Source organism: Solea senegalensis, linkage group LG5 (genome assembly GCF_019176455.1).
Source record: "Solea senegalensis isolate Sse05_10M linkage group LG5, IFAPA_SoseM_1, whole genome shotgun sequence".
Classification (NCBI taxonomy): Eukaryota; Metazoa; Chordata; class Actinopteri; order Pleuronectiformes; family Soleidae; genus Solea; species Solea senegalensis.
In genome coordinates this window covers 12255267-12274924 of record NC_058025.1, presented here as the reverse complement: position 1 = coordinate 12274924, position 19658 = coordinate 12255267, and the positions used below count along the sequence as shown (strand labels likewise).

The 19658-nt window shown below is 37.4% G+C and overlaps 1 protein-coding gene across 1 annotated transcript in view; it reads right to left on the bottom strand.

Moving 5' to 3' along the window:
• ipo11 (importin 11) overlaps positions 1–19658 on the bottom strand; it is an 87364-nt gene that overhangs the window by 60722 nt on the left and 6984 nt on the right. The window contains exons 3-11 of the mRNA XM_044026533.1: positions 19556–19656; positions 17584–17656; positions 15001–15204; positions 9638–9770; positions 9132–9190; positions 5630–5678; positions 2217–2287; positions 1880–2072; positions 604–744 (exon numbers count right to left, since the gene is read on the bottom strand). Of these exons, the coding sequence (XP_043882468.1) occupies positions 604–744; positions 1880–2072; positions 2217–2287; positions 5630–5678; positions 9132–9190; positions 9638–9770; positions 15001–15204; positions 17584–17656; positions 19556–19656 (1024 nt within the window). The remainder of the gene's footprint in view (positions 1–603; positions 745–1879; positions 2073–2216; positions 2288–5629; positions 5679–9131; positions 9191–9637; positions 9771–15000; positions 15205–17583; positions 17657–19555; positions 19657–19658) is intronic.

The window sequence follows — 19658 nt, the reverse complement described above, 5'->3', positions numbered from 1 at the left end:
ACACTATGAATGACTGTGCCAGTACAAATGCATTGTATATAACAACTGAGCAGTTATTTTAGCTTTACAGTCTTGGCTGAGTGGTCACAGCTATTGGTAATACAGCAGTGTCCGGCATCTTGGTATGGGCTAATCCATCCTGTAAACCAATACAATTAGACGTGGAAACTGTTTTTTCAGAATAAAACAAACTGATTCTGACATACAACTGATTTTGACAAAGCATTTTTAGTTATTTATATTCATTTCATACTCCATGAGAGATTATAGACAATTTTTGCAGCAAAATGTACTGCCCCAAGCAGCAAGAGCGGGGCATCACTCTCGCTCTCAATGCCTCTCTCCCAAGGTGGCGGTGACATTGACACATTCTCCAAATGTCTATGTAGATATGTCTATGTACATCACAACTTCATGACCACACATTTAAATAAAATAAGTTTTGCTGATGTGTACACCCAAAGCCACTTCATGAATTGTAGAACCGACTAACCCTTACTGTCCTGAACCTTCAGAGAAGATACCAGTTAACTCAACCAGCCTGCAAGGCTAGATAAGCCCCAACGATGGATTTAGCCTGTGTATCTGGAGATGTGCTATTACCAAAGCTTTCTGGGTCCTCTTCCCACATTGCCAGCTCTTCCTCTGTGAGAAGGAAATAGTGTGAGACTAGCCGGCGTCCAATCTCTGTCAGTGTGGGGTGAGTGAAGAATGCTGTCTTGATCTTGTGAGCCTCCAGGTTCTCTGGGGAGTGACAGGGAATGAAAGAGAAAACAGAGGGATGAAAATATATGTAAGTGCTAAAATTAGTATAAAGGGTTTCTGAATTTAAAAAAGAATGCATGCTCAAAATGCTTAATAATAGGTAAACGCCCTTATTTTACAAATGGACCCAAGAATCAAAATTGCTTCTTCACTTCTATACTCAGCCAAGGATGTAAGAAGTCATATTTATATGTATATTAATCAGAATTAGCCAATGTAATCTAATCTCTGGCATATACTTCTACCTGCTTTCCTCCATTGTGTCTCTCAGTGCTCTTACTTCCTGCTGTATTAAAGCTTTAGCATTGTCTCTCAGTTGTAAGTTGTAATGAGCAAATGTAGTGCAACAACTCTACATATCATAGTTTAATAATTCTAATTTTTACAAAGAATTTTACTACAAGAGTTAATCCTGTCCTAAAACAAACATTCTATAGTTCCAGACTAACATCAAATCAGACAGGCTGCTCGTCATTTCATGTATGACCCAAATGTCACTACCTGTGCTCACTAATAACCCTCTTCTAAAACACTCAAATGTGACACAGCATTGACCGAATACAAAAAGAAAACACCTGTGAGCTCAATCCACGGAAAGTAACTCTGTGACATAAAAGACTTTGTTTCCCCCTTTGGGAACAGGAAATGGAAGGCAAAGCGGAGGATGGGTGTCACACATTCAAGCATTTGATTGAAACCAAGGTATGAACACACCCACGAAAATGTGGTCTCCTTTCACTGTCAACTAAGCATTGCTTCGGAGGAAGATACCACAGTGCCTTGCAGAACAAAGACTGAGCTTTGTGCTCTATGACTAATGAAGCACTAGAGGCCTCTTGCAGCTTGAAATAAACATGAGCCAGGGCGAGTGACGTTGATGGCATTACAGCACTGTGCTTTTCCAAACCCTCTCAGAGAACAACTTTGAAGAGCTCGTGGCATTTTCTTTTAGACTGGGAGTCACCTGAAATTCCTTTTGCAGTCCTACTTTCATTTCAATTTTTCCTCATGCTTCACTCATCTACCATGTTTTTCGTCCCTTGTATTATCACTTCATTAATCCTTTATTCTCCACCCTTCAGCACCCCAATATGTCGAAGACCTTGTGACCTACCTTCCATGTTCTTTGAAGGTTTGTAGGCATCATTCTTAACAATCATCTTGATGAGATTCATGCACTGAACAATGAAGCGTTCAAAGGTCACTCCCTCCCCTGCAGGTGTGAACACATAGCTGACGGCAAATTCCAGGGAGCACTGGATTAGGGGTAGGAATGCACATGGATGATACTCCAAAAAGTCCAACAACTACATAGAAGGAAGGAATGACAGAAAAGAAAAGCAGAAGAACAAAATTAGTCTGTTGTTTCTTTACAAAGATATATACAACCTGTTGATTAATAATGAAAAACATGTTTGTGGTGCATTATTACATACAAACATTTCACTCACAACTTTTGTGTACAGTATGATAGTTTTCTCCAGTTTTTCTCTGCAAGTACTATCCGGACCAACTTGTCGGCCTAGAACAGAAAAAGAAAACACACACCATTTTAATTAGAAGCAGGATGCTAATAACAAAACATCATCAGGCATCATGATTTGGCAAAGACAGTCCAAAATATAAATAATTCGGTTTGTAAATTAGGGCTGGACAATATATCAAACATGTATTATCACTACAATATCATAATGTGCAATATACAGTACATACTACAAAAGACATGTATATATACAAAAAGACAGCTTCGACTGTATACTGATAAATGTGGATTGGACACCAGCATATCAGCATCACTATAAGAAAACATCCCAGACATAATTACAAAATGTAATAAAACTATAGGGGGATAAAAATCACTGTATTTAGCAATGAAGAGTCATTAAACTTTATTGGAGGAGTTAAGTGTTTATTCGATCCCCAACGTTTTTCCATTAGGCTTGTGTCCAGAGAAGCATGATCATAGTTAAAAAAGGAACAAGCTTTTATAGATCTCAGCTTGCTTTGGCAAAAAAGTGTAACGCATTGTTATGGAAAAACATTTACAAACCAAGTGTGACGCAGTGGACAAAACAGATGTTATCTGGCATTCCATTACAAAGGTTAGACATACATTCTAAGGGTTAAACAGCAAGTTTTCGATTCACTAGATAACCAGGGGATTGAATAACTCTGGGATTAATACGGTTCCTAAGTAGGAGAAATTTATTTTCAAAAATATGGGTATTTTTTACTTATTTATTTATATTTATAAATATATAAATAATATATTATATTTTCCCTTATTTTTCCGTGTTCATACAGCAATTATTTCAACACATTAATATAAAAAGAGGTGTAAAAAGCCATTTCTTTTTTTATATTGTGAAAGTGTCACTTGAATAAATGGATGATTAAACAGTATGTCTATTGTGAGTGTGTGTGAATAATTTGAATAGTCTCTTGAACCTACAAGTGTAACCTGACTAAAACAGAAAATTAGTATAAGCCACGGAGCCATGGTTTGATTATTTGTAATAAAAAGGTGCATTCATTTTTGATGATCAGACCTCAAAAGAGTCACAAATTATTCATCGGAAGCATATGAAGTATGACGGGGAGCATTCGATGAAAAAATTGCTTTGACTGATGCCTGAGCTCATCTTTGCTAAACAGGAAGGAGAAAATCTTCAAAAATGTGTGTTTAATTTGAACTCTTGCATCATGAATTTATTTACTGCAGGAAACTTTTTCTCCTTCAAGGCCAAATGTCCATTATATCCTACTTCCTTGGGACAGTCACATGGGCCCATTACAATTTTTGCAATATATAATAAAGTGGGGTAATAAAAGCTTTTCAAAAATGACTATGACACTCTCTAATGTAAATGTTGGCTCCATAAAAATACACATTTTTAAAACCGCAAAGACAATTAGTCACTTGAGAAAGGCCAAAGTTTCCAATTATACACAAATTTATCTCAGCAACTCTTGGAGTATGTAAGCAATAAAAAAAATTGTTTTTGTCTTGCTACTAACATATTGTACAGATAAAAACACCACTGTAATTATTTGTTTTTTTACTTTTGCATGACGGTGATGTAAAGCAAACTGACGGCGCAGATTTGAAACACACAAATAAAATTCATAGGCAGAGATACATAAGGAAAACCAAACAATAGAAAGTGAAAATCTAGCACAGATACAAGAGGGGTCTTATTTCTTACACATTAAGCAGAGCAAAAAAGCTGTCAACAATGTAGTGACTTGCAGAAATAGACATGTGACCTTGGATGGAGGATAAACATCTAGCAGTGGGAGCCAGACATCAGAACAGGACACAAGGACTGTCCCAAAAACACCAGTTTATAAAGCTGACCTTATCAGACTGTGCAGAGCTGATATTTCTCTGCAGACCGACAGTGACCTGCCTCTCTGTTTCCCCTATCTGTCCGGTCCAAATACCAACAGGACCCTGACACTGTCGCCGATGCCATCAGCAGAATAAATATTGGAAGTGATAGCTGCTGCTGATATCTCAAATGATTTTTTTGCTAACATCTGCCACTATGACAGCTCATGGAGCGGTGTCTGAGATTTATCTCACTCACTGAGCATTATTATGACAAACCTATATGGAAAAGGAAAAAGGATCATTGATCGCGAGATCACACAGTGACGGTGGGCCAACGTAGCATAGACCTGAAGGTCTGCATCCAGAGAGAGACACTACAGAGCTGTGGTATTTTAACTGGCCCAACTGTTCAAACCTTTATGCCACCAGAGGAAATGCAGACCAAGACACCACTCAGCCAATCATGTCAGTGAACTAACTGAACACTTTGTCCAGTCAGTGAGCAATAGACACACTCCAGAGACAAACAGGGGAAGGAAGAATTAACCGATTATGAAAGAAAAATAAGAAACTTGGTCACAAGGTGTAATCTGACATGCGAAATTTCATCAAAATAAGAGTTTTTACGTAATTTAACTGATCTAATTTACAAAATGACTTTGCATTTTTATTTTATTGCATACCATAGCCATTTGTATTTAACGGTGAGCTCACAAGCTACTCAAGTAGGCTCCACTCCAAATTATCTGTAAGAGGCCTGGCCATTCAGGATGGTTACCAAAAAGGGTAATCAAAATATTTTTGTCAAATTGCAGTCTACTTGTCAAGCCTTTATTTCCTCAAGTTAACAACTAACACATCCCTCCAGTTAGCTCTGTGTGTAAATACAGAAGAAGATTGCATCCGAAATTAAAAGGACAGTATACAGCTCATAAAAAGATTAATAAAACATCTTAAGTGGTTTTAAAATTCCTGTTAAAGGAAGATGTTAGGAAGGGGAACGACAAAGTCAGAAATCAGTTCACACATAAACCAATTAAAGACCGGTGAAGAACACATACACTATTTGATTTGGGACAGGGAAGTGAGATTACTTTACTTAATTTTTTCAGAGCGCTTCAATAATTAGATCTCATGTTCACACGAATGTGTGCAAGATGAGATCAACATCAATGAGGAATGATTATCCAAAATAATCCATTACAATGTATATTTAAATTGTGCTCTCAAGATCTGAAACAACAATTTTTAAATAAAAGAGAAGTGAGTGTACACTTTATACAGAAGCAGATTGTCTGTTTGCTAATGGTTTACAAGAGAACCATTAGCAAACCTTTTCAGATAAGTCATTTTGACTCTTTTGACACTCATATAATGCTATGCCATTATGAGATCTGGAATTTGCATATCATGGAGGATCTTAAGACTTTTAAATAGCAACCTTCAGCATGCATCGAGCTCCTGTAACTGAGACTGTTTACTAAAGCCTTGGATCAGAGATTGAAGAAAGAGAAAGAGACAAGTACTCACAGCATTCCAAGAATTGTTTTAGCCTTTCAAACACTGCATTCAGGAAACCCTGAAAACAAAAAGAGTGAGACAAAGTTTAATCACTGTGACATTATAGCAGTTGAATCCCTGGTGATTGCTTCATCAGTATTATCCAAAAGCAGAGGAAATAGGTTCAGTGTGATGTGTATGGGTGCATCAGTAGGAGGCACACGTACATGTTTGTCATTGTATTCAGGGGTATAAAAATGCCAGTTATACATTATGAAATTGAGTCCGTTTTCTGTATCATTGTGTAGCTGTGGCTTAGCATAGGAAATTAAATGATAAACAAAGACAATCTGTTGAGACAGCTCAGCCAACATCTGCAGCGTGAAAACAGTGAGTGGAGAATGAGCGGGTCACTAAGGACAAGAAACTGGGTGGGAGGCTGAGTGACAAGGTTTGCGGCAGATATTTCTAAAGATGATTGTAGGACATTTACAGAAAGAGGAGGCAAGGTGAGTAGCATAAAATAGAAGGAAAATACCTGCATAGAACATGCAGGAAATTAGAAATGACACGTTTTCTTTCAGCTGAATCAGTTAATAATGCAACAGGTTTGACCACAAAAGAGGGAGTGAGGCTCATAGCAGTGACAATACACAAGGCTATGTTTTAAAAAGTAAATGAATGCAAGTAATATGAATTGAGATGTTACTTAAATGATGAAAAGTGGTGAGCATGTTTGTTGGATCGGAAAAGGGATCCAAGAAAAGAGCAGTGGGTGGCATTTTAGGAATGCACCATTTCTTTGGCACGATATCCATATTATCCATGATATCCGGCCTGTTTTGGCTTTAAAATGAATTATCGGATTACCGCCGAACACGCCAAGATCCCGGCTATGACTAATGACTAAACAGTAGGCTGAACAGGCTGCTACCTCCTTGACATCTATGCTTGTGCCCTCTCCAACTATTATTTTTCTACTATATCCACTACAGAAGAGACTAAAACACTATGCATTTGGATACAGAGGAAAAAAAGTCCAATCCCACAAGAACGGAAAGATGGATCTGGGAGGAACTAAATTAATACTCCTTGACCACATATAAACTGACTTTGCAAGCTGTAAATTAATTAATTAATTTGTGAATAAACTGTGATCAGTGAAATTATTATCTCAAATTAACAAGTCTCTGTAGTCGATCATGACATATCATGGTAATTTCATGACTCATTACAATAAATGCCTTGCCAGCCGCTTCTATAAACTGTGGCAATGTAGCAAATGGATAATTTTGTTATCAGACATCACTATTTTCCCTGTTTTAGTTAGCTCACCTGTTCTCTTTACAAAAATGAACTCTCTTTCACTCTCATCACCATCATAAAACCTGACTGTCAGACACACACATTTAACTGAAAATCTGTCCATTTCGGCAAACAGAAAAATAACATATCTTGAGGCTGTGAGACTCCACTGTGCAAAGATGTAAAGAGACAACAGGAATAAAAACAAAACAAATGAAGTAAGCTATAAAGTCACTCGGAGATCAGCGAGCAACTGGATGCTGTTGCATGACGACATGAGGTCACCGATTTGTTTCTGTACAAGAAACAAGGACACAAAACTGTCATAATCTTAGTCTTGTTGAAAAGATTTTACTCCCTGCTGTGAAATAAATACACACACAAAAACATATTTTCATTTTAAAATATTAGGAACAATGGCCTGAGTGTTGTGAAAGGCTATGGTTTCACACTGAGCATATTTTTTGTCTCAACTCAGCATTAACTGAATAATAACAAGCATGAAAAATGGTATCAATCAGCAAAGGCTGCAAGTAGTGAGCCCGAGATATTAACAGCTTTTACATCTTAACATGAAATATTAACTCTAAACCACCACATCTACTCACTGAGCTGGAATAACAAGCCGCAGCTCAAAGCAAATTACATTTTAATGTGAATGTCTTAACCATCAAGCCCTCAGCCTGCAAGCAAAAAGTTGTCTCATTAGTGGAATATTAGAGTATTGATTTCTTTCTGCCATAAAGTGTCTCTGTCATCTCTGTTCTACGAGACAAGGAAAAGAAAAGTAATAAGAACAAACACTGTGGGAGAAGAACAAAGACAGACGTAGGTAACACAGAAGCAACTTACTAATTAATACTAATTAATACTGTACTGACGTTGAACAATTACATTTTTGACAAATCACGTTTATTTTCATTCAACAACTCTTGTTTTATTTGAGCTTAATTCAGTCTTTAAATGTCAACACTGAAAAAAACAACTCAACTTATACCAAGCACTATTGCTTCAGTGACTTAAATCTAGTTAAAACAAGAAAAATAAATCCTGATCAGTTTTGCAGTGATGTGGGGAAAAAAGCAAGCAGGTCCCATTTTTAAGCTTAAACCATGTGTTTAATATTTGATATGCGATTAGTAAAACAGTTTCCTTGACCATTGGTTAGGGCTGGGAACATGATTTAACTTTTGCATCGAATATAAAAAATTTATTTCTTGTGAAATAGATTGTATCTCATGGATTTATTGTTCACAGAACTAAGATCTTGAGGTTTTACAGTTTCAATGACGGTTATGGATAAAATAAAATGACCATTATTGTGAATAGAGTGAATACGATCAATCATTCTAGTTTGATTATCTCTAGGACACGGGAAGAAGAATGGGATTGTGAGCTTCAGCTCAGTTCCTGATTAAGTGACTTTTTTTTTTCAAGTTGCACACAAATGTTTTTCCAAAAAGTATAACACTGCTGCAACACTGGCAACAGCAGGTAAATGTCTTTATCTGCCATATGTGTCACAAACCCAATACATCCTGTACTCTTTTCAAATTTAAAAAGCAGTGAAGTGTTTCTGTTCCCAGTTTTCATTCTTTTTTCCCCCACCAAAACGTTTACAAGGACAAGCACCGCAATTAAAAGGCAATTAGACGTCCCTGACCTTCAATGGAAATATAAATTTCTTTGGAATTAAGAGGTGGCGAAAATATGCTGGCTAATATTTTGGCTACACAAAAAATCCAGTCTTGTCATATTTAAATATGTTATTGCAGAAATATTACATATTAACTATAACTACCTGTGTTTAATACTTGAGGAAACACAAGGAGTCAAGCACTCTCCCGGTGGCTAAGTTGATACTAAATGTGTTGGAGCTCTCCGAATGCATTTCCCTCTTCCACTGCAGGGTTACAAGGGTGACAACACAGTGACTGTGCACTATAAGACACACTATTAACACAAGACACTGTAACTGCAAGGGTGCAACCTATTTTCAATACCCAACACAAGCACACAGGTTTCTATTGCTGAAATGTTTCCTCATGGCTCAGACACACATTTAGGATTTTATTTTAATCTGAAAAAAGTCTCACTTGATTAAACAGTTTCATGGATTAGAAAATCTTACACAGAAGACTCTTTGAACCAACACAAGGCGTAGGGCCCTTTCAATCATCAACAAAGTACAAGCAATCCTTTTGTAGCCGGAGGCGAAATAACTCACCATCACTTCCATATTTTCTTGTGGCTCTTGAAATCCATGGACAGTCAACTTACGAAGCACTGAAAAGGAAAGACAGGAAAAAATGTCGATGTTTGGGTGATATGGACTGTTTTTTTTCTCTTTACATCTCTTTGCAGTGTCCTTGACATTTAAAAAAAAAACAGTTAAGAATATTACAAAAAGGTAGGGGTTGTTAAGTTAGATTAACAATGGATTATAATGATTTATTATTACTTTGAAATACAAATCCCTTCATTAATTCATAGTTATATTGAGTGAGAGATAAGAAAATATTTTTTTTTTATCAATTCCATAGCAGACCTCAATTCTGAACAATAATAACATATGATCCAACCATATAATAGTGTTATCGGTTATTCAGGGCCATAACGTAAAAATTACTTTGTAGATCACTGCACCTTGATTTAGCATGAGATTGCAGTTGTGATGTGTGTGTGTGTTGCCTGTATGGCCATGTGTGAGTTTGCGTGTCTGCATGTTACTACCTTTAAGAGAGAGCAGTGTCCTCTCTAGTGAGCCAAGTGCTGCAGCCTCATCTCTGGCATAGATCTGCTGGAGGAAGCAGTCGGTGTGATGACTCCACAGGGAGCAGGCAAAGCTGTAGATGCCAGACGCCAGCTGCCAACATACACCAAGAGTAGAGTCAATCACAAACGAATAAAACTACCTTGGATCACAGTTCGCATTCAGCAAAAGCCACACAAGTTCATTTTGGTGAAAGCCTTAATCACAGACATTTAGGCACACCAAGTGTAAACGCAAATGTCACCTCTGCAAGTTACATAGATGACTGAGAGAATACTGTGCCCATAATACACTCATAGTAAAAAACACAGAGTGACCTCTGAATTATGGGTCTAATATAGCCCTGAATGAACATAATATTACAGTCACTGCCATATAATTATTTACACCCAAAAAATTCTTTTTTTAGGCATTCTCCTGCAGAGAGGAAAACAAGATCATTAAAGGAGGCAGACAAAAGTACGCTCAGTTCCATCAGCCATGTCACATATACTCTGGTCCAGTAGCTCAGAGAATATAATAAACCTGAAAAGAAACAGTAATGAGCTTTGTTCATAAAAGGATACAAACAGAAAATGTGACTACACATCTCAAACACAGTTGCTCAATCTTAATGCAACTACACTCCGAGATAGTCTTCATTTAGTCTGAAAAGTTTCAGAATTGCAAGAAAAGTCATCAACACAAAATGCAGTGGGTAAGACTGATGTGTCAGGTAGGAACCAGTGGTTACATTGGTGACATATGACTGCGAAAAGAGAAATCCCTGCTTTGACAGCACAGCACACTTTGATAGATTCTTTATAGAAAACTGCAGCGCTGGCAAGATTCTTCTTTGGAAAGATTTCTCTGGGGATCGCCACTTACCATACCTCAGATCCCAAACTATCCAGCATATGAAACATAAAAGTGATGAATCACAGTAAATTCTTATATTGGCTTTTGCCTTTTCTCAATATTGACCATATTGAACATATGAATTAGTATATAAAACAAAATGGACTTCAATGCATTTCATAACTGTCACTTGCAGAATAAAATTACAGTCATCATCCAACCACAGAGTGTAATTATAGCTCAACCAACACAAGCTGCTTTAAATAACCTCTACAACAACTTTTGTCCTGTTATTGAAAACATGTTTATAACAGCTTGTGTTGGACTAACTCACTGGTCCAACTTTGCCCTGGAGCAAATTAATCTACAAGTCTGAAGAAGACTGATGAGGACAATAAGGTCATATTCACACCTAATAGTGCGTTAGACTCGGTACGATTGGGAACTCAATTGGGGGTTGCAACATTCAGTCCGAGTTGGCCTTCACACTGCACTTTAGTGAAACAAAACAAACCTCTTGAATAACATATTCCCCTCCTCGCCTGAGGCAGCGCTGCATCAAGAATTACTGAAGGAGAAGACAAGACAACAATCAACAAGGAAACTCACTCATCTGTTAATGCAGGAAAACTTCTGTTTCCTCCACATAAGAGCAAAACACGGAGCTGCATCAGATCATTATGTTATATGTGTGAACATACGACAGATATACCCTGAACCAATGGAATATACATTTCTCCCGACTATCGTTCTACACACACATATGTTCTGGTTGTGTTGATATTAGCATTACTTTGAGGGAGCTATGAAAAAACAACCAATATTTTGACAAGGCAACCAATTACGCCTTCTTTTGGTATCATACACAAATCAGCTCACTTTTTTTAAACCACTGTAAAAGGACAACATCACGAAAGGTAGAGCTTTTCAATGGCTGGCCCAGACTGCAATTAATTTTACAACCCAGAAGGCACAACCACACGGCACTGAAATGGATTATGAAACATAATAAGAGCTTTAAAAAAAAAAAAAGTACCCTTCACTACAAACACTGTAGTCCACTGACAATAGATTACATCACCATCAAATAGCTTCATTGCAGTGGTCTGACAGCTTGGACTGAAAACTAGGACTGGGTATCGAATTTCAATCCCATTGCATTGAACTTTCTCTGTATTACCTTATACCGAAAGATGATGCCGTTTTACACCAAATTTCCATACCTAAAAAGTTAATCTCATCAGCATGCTGTTTTGACCGGGATCTAACAGTGCTCATGACTGGCTGTCTCGACATGTGCAGGAAGTTAAAAATAGAAATAGTGCTTATTCCCCAAAGGAGAATATAGAGAATTGAGTGTGTCTGTGTTGTGTTTTGAGAGGTTGGCACTTGTTTAATGAATGGGGTTATGTCGAGAAGATCTAAAGTCCATGGGATAAATATAAGAATAAAAGGTAAATCTGCGCTGGACTTCAAGAATGCAACCAGGCAGACAGAGCCTCCTTCAACGTTGCCACCAGAGTCTTTCACAACATAAATTTACAGAAAATATAAAAATGAAAAAGGATGGGAAAACAAGACCATCTGTGCTACAGGGCAGTTATTAATTTTATTGTTTACTTGCTTTTTTTTTTTTTTTAAAGTGGAAAAATAATACTATGACTTTAAATTAAATATTTCAAAAGACAACTCAAATTAATTTTCAGTACATGCATATATTTTGCAGAGTGGAACCGAAATGGGATTCCGTTGCGTGCATGTCTGTCGCCATTTTATCATTATACTTATTTTTTATTTATTTGAGAACCTTCACATTCACCTTTAACTTTTGTTAGAAGTAAGTACAGCAATATTGAGAATTGTTTTTGTAATAATTGTTACCTATTTTTCAAACTATTTCCTTCATCTCAAATTCCTTCACATGTACACATATATCATAAATATAAAACAAAAACAGGACTGCAATTAATTATTGTTTAGGATTTCTGTTAGATCTATGAAGAACTACTTACATGCACACTTGGCAGTGAACCTGTCCAATTTGTAGAGTTCTAACTTCCTCCCTTTCTTTTCTTAAATTACATTTCTAAAAGTTGAGGGACATAGATCACTTAAATGTCCCAATCTCATCCTGCTTCTCTTTGAACACAACCCCACATTTATCTTTACATTATCTCCATAACTTTCTTATACATGACCTGTCACCAGCAGCCTTTTCAATCACTTCTTCCCCTACACATGCACACCTCAAATATGTATTACTCCCTCCTTCCATTTTTATTTCATGCTCTATTTAGGCACTGCCTTAGGCGAAGTTTAGGATGTCACAACTGAAGTGGACCAGTAAAGAATATCATGTGTTATTTACAGTGCCTCATCAACATACATGATGCAGTCAGTGTGCTCAAACACATAAACAAGGACCAGAGAAGTGCAAACACTACATGGAGGACAATTTCAGTACTTGCACTGCAAACCTCATGTCAGAAATAAATAGACTGAAACAAAACAACACCAACTGGGAAGGTCAACAGGTGAGTTTAGAAGGCATGTATTTCTGTGAAAAAACAGCATTGGTTATGTCCGGGGAAACAAGGAAGTACAACCCACTATATAATTACAGTCTTCCTTGCTTAATAGTTTAAAAGTCTCACCTAGGTAATGAAAACAATGAAGGTTGTGTAGGGTCATAATTAGCTTCCCCCGCTACTGTTCAGCCCAAGATCTAATAAGGTGTGCTGTTTGAGATGGTGACTGAGTCGTACCACAAGAGACAGTATTTACAGGTGCAGGGGTGAAATCAAATAACCCAAATTAAATCAGTGAGGACTCAAAGGATGTAGTATGCCATCAGAATTAACAGTGTTGCATTATTCTGATAGTGTCATCTCTTCAAAAAAATATCCAGCTCTCAAAGCCTGGGTTGGGATCAACAGATGGGGTTTTTGGTGTCCCTAATCAAATTTGTTGAATTTTCCCAAACTTTTAGTTAAAGGCGACATAGACCGGAAACTCCAATTAACGCTGCGTTTGTGTGTGTGTATCTGCATCATTACCTCATTTATGAAACCCTAAAGTTTCAGAACAACAGTTCAGCCACTGCTGAGAAAATAGGGTTTTATTGTTTTCCTGGGCTCTGCGAAGCGGATCGGCACTTCCTTAATTTGATGTTGTCATCAGAAATCCTCACCACTCCTCTCACCACCGGAGAGCCTCCTGGTGCGGGCACATCCGGTTGCGTAAATTCAACCGCAGAAGAAGAACTACTCTCGTTGTAGCTGCTGAGATGCAGAGCACCCACCGTGCCAGAGAGGGAGCTGTGTATCTGAGATTTGGCCTATCTATTACGTACACTTCCAGGTACCTGGCCAATCACAGGACAGTGGGACAATGCGGCTGACAAGAGCGTCAGTGAGGAGATATTTTGATCGGCTCGTTTGCAGCGACTAGTAGGTTTATAACCATGAACACAAGTTAATATATGTAAGTAGACCTCCATAACTAACATATATGTGTGATACAAGCATTCAATGTCGCCTTTAAGGTTATATGGGGTTGTTTTTATATAAATTGGCTCTTGTCAAGATCTATATTGGGCTTTGGGTCACAATAATTCGCCATCTTTAAAAAGTGGGCCCCATATAGAAGGTTTGGTCTATAGTGTGCACACGCAGTGTCCACAAAGCCAGCTATGTCATGAAAGGAGCGAGAGAGCGAATTGCACAGACCATTTAGCTTCAAAGTCATCAGTGCGTCATTTAAAAACCCACACTGTTTAATGGGGCTCAGTCTGCCTGTGTTCCTTGTTTTGCCGTAGGGCACACATTTTGGCACAGTGTGTGCCTCTGCATGATGTCCAACTATTTGGTCTCAGTTACTGCCACTGATGTCCACTGATCTGTCTCTGTCACTGTTTCTCCTGATTTGATAATTTTGTTATCCTAAAACTTCTCATTCTGACTCTCTCTGTTTAAGTCCAATGTTCTTTAAAACCTGCCTCTTCGAATGAAACATTAATTTACACAGTTTCTCTCACATACAACCTGCAACAAGGGCAAATCTATTCCCAAACACGTCAATCATGCTGGAGTAATGCATGAAAACAGCCACAAATGTATGCACAGAAAATATGGCTGCTATTTCTTCTATAGCTAAACAGCATCTCCTAGAGGCAAATTATAAAATTAGAACACCTGCAACATCAAAGACTTGCTACTTACTACTACCTACTTCTCATCTACAAATATTTACAGGGGAAAAATTAAACACAAAAAGAACAATATTACAAGGAAAGAAAGAGGACACCAGAGAGCAAACTACAAAGTCGGTTATGTTTCTTTATATGTTGACCTACAAACACCTTGTGTTCAGGTCCACAAAGCTACTTCTCAAACACAAAAAAGCAAAGCAGGATACTGAATCACTAACAATGACAAAGACTAGTGAATAAAAAAATATTGAAAAATAGCCAAAACTGTCAACTTACATCCTGAAAAAGTCGCCTGTCTTGTGCCAGACGTTTCGATGCTAGTGTTTTGGTAACATGATAGAAGGTTAGCAGTGCTCTGTGCTGCTGCAGGCCATCTTGACCCTTCACAGACTCCAGCAGAATGGGGATAAGCTCTGGCCATTGCCTGGGGCAGTCCAGACGGGCCACCTTGGCTATGAGTACTGCAATCTGGGTGGCTATCTGTTTGGAAAAAAACAAAAGAAACAAGAAAGTCACATGGATAAAAAAATACCAGAGGCACAGAATAACCACAGCAGAAGGTAATGCCACAGGACACATTAGGTAGACAATATCACAAGTTCCAGGGTCACTTAACAGCATTTAAAAGTGTCTTAAAATAAGTCAGAAACAAATGATTTTCAAACAGGTTTGATTTTCATCCGGCTATACAATTGACAATCAGGAGTCTGGTTGTGAGGGGTTAATCAGTCCTCGTTACCACATGTATAGTACGCGATGCAGGATTTATCTGAAATTCAGTCTGATCCCAAAAAAGTTGCATGAGTGAAAAATCAGCTCAAAATCACAGTGCATGTCCAGCATGCCTTGTTAAAACGTAATTCATGTGCATTTGTATTTTTAGAGAATACCATTATTTCAATTTAGTAATTTCTTAAGTCAGATACTGCAACAGAGTAATTTATTTTTTACAAAGAAAGGTAAACCAGTTCATAAAATGAACCTGAATTATAAAACTTGGAAGTGTCCAAAACAACATGTACAGGACATTCTGGAGTTATGTTCTGACAAGCACCGGTTATTGACTGGAGGGACAAATGGTGTTTAAATGATATTTACTGCTTGCCATATGGACCCTATCAGTCGTGAGGTTGAAAGGCTTTCCCTCAGGGACATAGAAGCTGTAGAAGAAATGGATGGATGAATGGATGGCTACCATTCACGGCCACCTCACATGTTCCCTCAGTCAGATGCATTACACTCTGTATGATTCCTGAATTATTTGTTTGCGTCAGCATTTTCCTGAGATCTATAAAATAAATGGCTGATCAAGAAACTTGTTGACCCTTTAGTATAACCCCCCCATATCGGTGCCTTCAATGATCCTTTCCAACATTTTATTGTTACATTTATTTACTGTACCTTTATTGTTGTTTTTAATTTAACCATTTAATCTTTGGCAAAATATACAACATATCAACTGCTGACAAAATATACAACATATCAACTGCCCAATCACTAAAACCTATAAAATAAATTTAAATTCAGTGGCTCTGGCAATAACCAATCACAGCATTGGAAATACTTGCTCTTAACACCGACAATGTTATTTATCAGTAATGAGATTTAAATACAAAATATGCAAATGCTTATCTATTTGATGCACACAGAATCTACTTAGTTCAATGTGTATGAGTCACTGTGCTGGCATACTGTAAAATAGGATAGTGTGTGATGCTGCTATCACTATTTTAAATGTTCCCAGTGCACAATAAAAACAAAATTACATAAACACAGAACTGGTGTGACTGGGATTATTCCAAATTATATTCTGTATAATATAGCTCTCTTAGTGCCAACAGTATGTTCTAAGCCTAACTTACTTTGCTTAAGGAAAATGTATTTTCCTGCTGGGACTTTGTGCGCCGTTTTAACAAGCACTTCTCTGCAGCAATGGCACACTGTTTTCAGCAGGCAGCTGTAGTCTGAATTAGTGCGCAAAATTGTACTGTAAACGTCTGCAGTGATCGATCACAATAATCAGAATGCATTAACTCACTCATACTAATGGAGACACTCTGTACACGTTCCAGCTACAAAAGGAACGGACTGAGAAACTGAGGAGTGAGAGAGTTCCTGTTCTGGCTGTGAACCTCAGAGCAAGAGAGCATCTCCACCTTCAAACTCATCCCTCCCTGGTGTAAACACCATGCAATAATCAATCAAGAAACCAGAGTTTGTCATTTTTAACAAGAACGTTTTATCCTTTTAACGAGAACTGGCTCTGAGTTAAGAGGTCAATTGTCTGAACGGGACTGTGAAGTTTGGGAACCACTGATCTAGATAGATAGAAAGATGAATGTTGAAAGTGCTGCATCTACAGTAAAGGGTCATGACTGCTGATCTCCGATCAGTCCAACAAAAAGCCAACTGCAAAGGTGTCCTTGGGCAAGACACGTTAACCCCATGTTGCTCCTGATGGCTGTGCCAGCTGCATGTAAATGGTTATCAAAGATGTGCGATAGAAAACACACTGCGCTAGGAAACTGTAGAATAAAGCAGCTTTGAGGGGTCAGAAAAGCGCTATATATGCATAAATACAGACCATTTACCATATTCACTATAATGCATTAGTGTGACACTAATTTAACACTAATTTAAAGCTTTAAGTAGAATTAATGCTTGATATCATCTCTTATGTGATGAGAATGACACAGCAAAAAGTGAACCATGAATAATACAGAAACATGTTAACCATGAATAATGGAATATAACATAAGAAGCAAAAGGCTTTCAATCTATTAATTATCACATGAAAGGAATTCACTGAGTTTCTGCCATGTTACTACTCATAGTACATCAAATTCTTTCACCACTAACCTGATTGACAGGCTCGTTGAAATTTGTGATGAGACCTGCACGCAACGATGTCTTCTCTTCTTCTGATAAAGCACTGTGAAAAACACAACCAAAATACATTCTGGGTGATTCTGGGGAGGAAAATACAACAAATAAGCACACTTTTCAAACCATGCAGTGTCTACATGAGTGCATACTTTGGAGCAAAAACATAAGAGACAGAGGCATTCATATTTTTCAAAAAAGCCAACTATTTAACTCTGGACCTCTTTGCAGATGGCAAGAGTACAAACCACTAATCCACCCTGTCATATTTTAACAGAGTGCCAACTGCCTTGGCATTGTTGAATGCAGCTCTTATCCTAAGTGACTCATTACAATGTCATTTCATATTCTACACATGCAAACCGCAAACTTTAATACGGTGATGATATGAATATGATATCAATCTGCCATGTTGTTATGGGATCAATTAAATCCCTGCATAATCTCTACAGTACAGGATATGGCAGCAGCTTGATTTAACAAGTAAGCTTTGGATAAACCCTGTGGTCTACTCCATCTTGTGTGTTAAAATCAGCAATAGGAGTTTTAACAAAAAGGGTAAGTCCATGTGTTCATCAGGACAATCCCCCCAAAAAATCTAAATGTATACTGTCTGATGATTTTTATTATTATGGGCTTCACATAAATATGCGATGAAAAAAAATAAAAGATTAGAAATAAAACCCCTGCAACTCATGCTATGTTAAGGCCACACAATTGTAAATATATTTGTAAATCTTTTAAATACACAGAATTCAAAACAAAAACATACTAAATGTTCTAAAGTCTGTCTGTGGGTCTAGAACCCACAACATGGTCTGATGTTTTTTACATGCTTTATTGTAATGAGAAAACTTTGAACTTGTCAGGGAAAAATGCAGGTAGAATTACTAACAATAATGGCAGTATCATTACACTCAAGTGACCCAGTACGCCAACCCAGTGGTTTGCTGATGTCAACATACATCACATTATCTAGCGATGGATACTATCCTGGAATATCTTAAAAGTGTATCTGAAATCATGTTTAGTAATTTCTTGCTATATAACTGCTCTGGCATGTTAGTAAATAAACCAGAAATCATTAGCATTTTTCATATAGCTAAAATAAATGTTGTGAAAATCGATTTTTGGATGGGTTATTATTCAAACAACACAGTAAACAGAGTATTAGGGTTTGTATTGTTGTTGCTATGAAATGTAATGTATGCTATGTAATTTCACCTACACTTGGTATAATACTGTGTCATGCATTGTGCCATCCCACAAAGTATCCTGGATTAATGGCAACAATTCAAGGGCAATCACATAAATAAACCGAGGACCAAAACCGCTTGCACAGCACTCTAGCAAATGAAATTCAGTTTATTGAACTACTGACATGAGTAAAACTTTGGTGAGAGGAGAAAACTTATGAAAGACTAAAATAGCAATAATGTGAAGAAGTCACATAAATGGCTACAGAGTTGGCAGAACTGATTATATCTGGACAGCTATTGTCCTACAAGTTTAAGAGCAAATGTTCAGTTCAATACAGGTTCCATAGAGTGTAAGCATGAATAACAAAAAAAAATAACTACATATAAAATCAGAGTACAATGATATGAATAGTCAGGATTAATGGTACAAAGAAGAAACAAGAAGGCTGTGAAATATGGTGGAGACAAAACTGCACAAGTAAGCTAAAATTTGTAAAAGAGAGACAATGGAAAAATTAACACAATGGGAAATTTAACTTACAAAATCTAACCTGTGACAAGAGATCTGGAGAGAAAGATGGACGCTGAAAAAAGCGCTGATTAACAGAGTGAGAATGAATGAGAAAATGAAAAAGGAAATAAAGATGAGCAACAGAACACAGAAAGAGGGAAAAAGCCTTGGATGGTTAAGGGAAAGAAAAGATTAACACAAAAAGGGAAAAGAGGGGCAAAAGCAAGTATGCACTTACTGAGGGGCTACTCTCCTCCAGTATCTGTCAATGCCATTTTTGAAGTACAGCACAGCCAGCCACCTTACGTTCACATCCAGCATTTGGTTATTGAAGATATTCT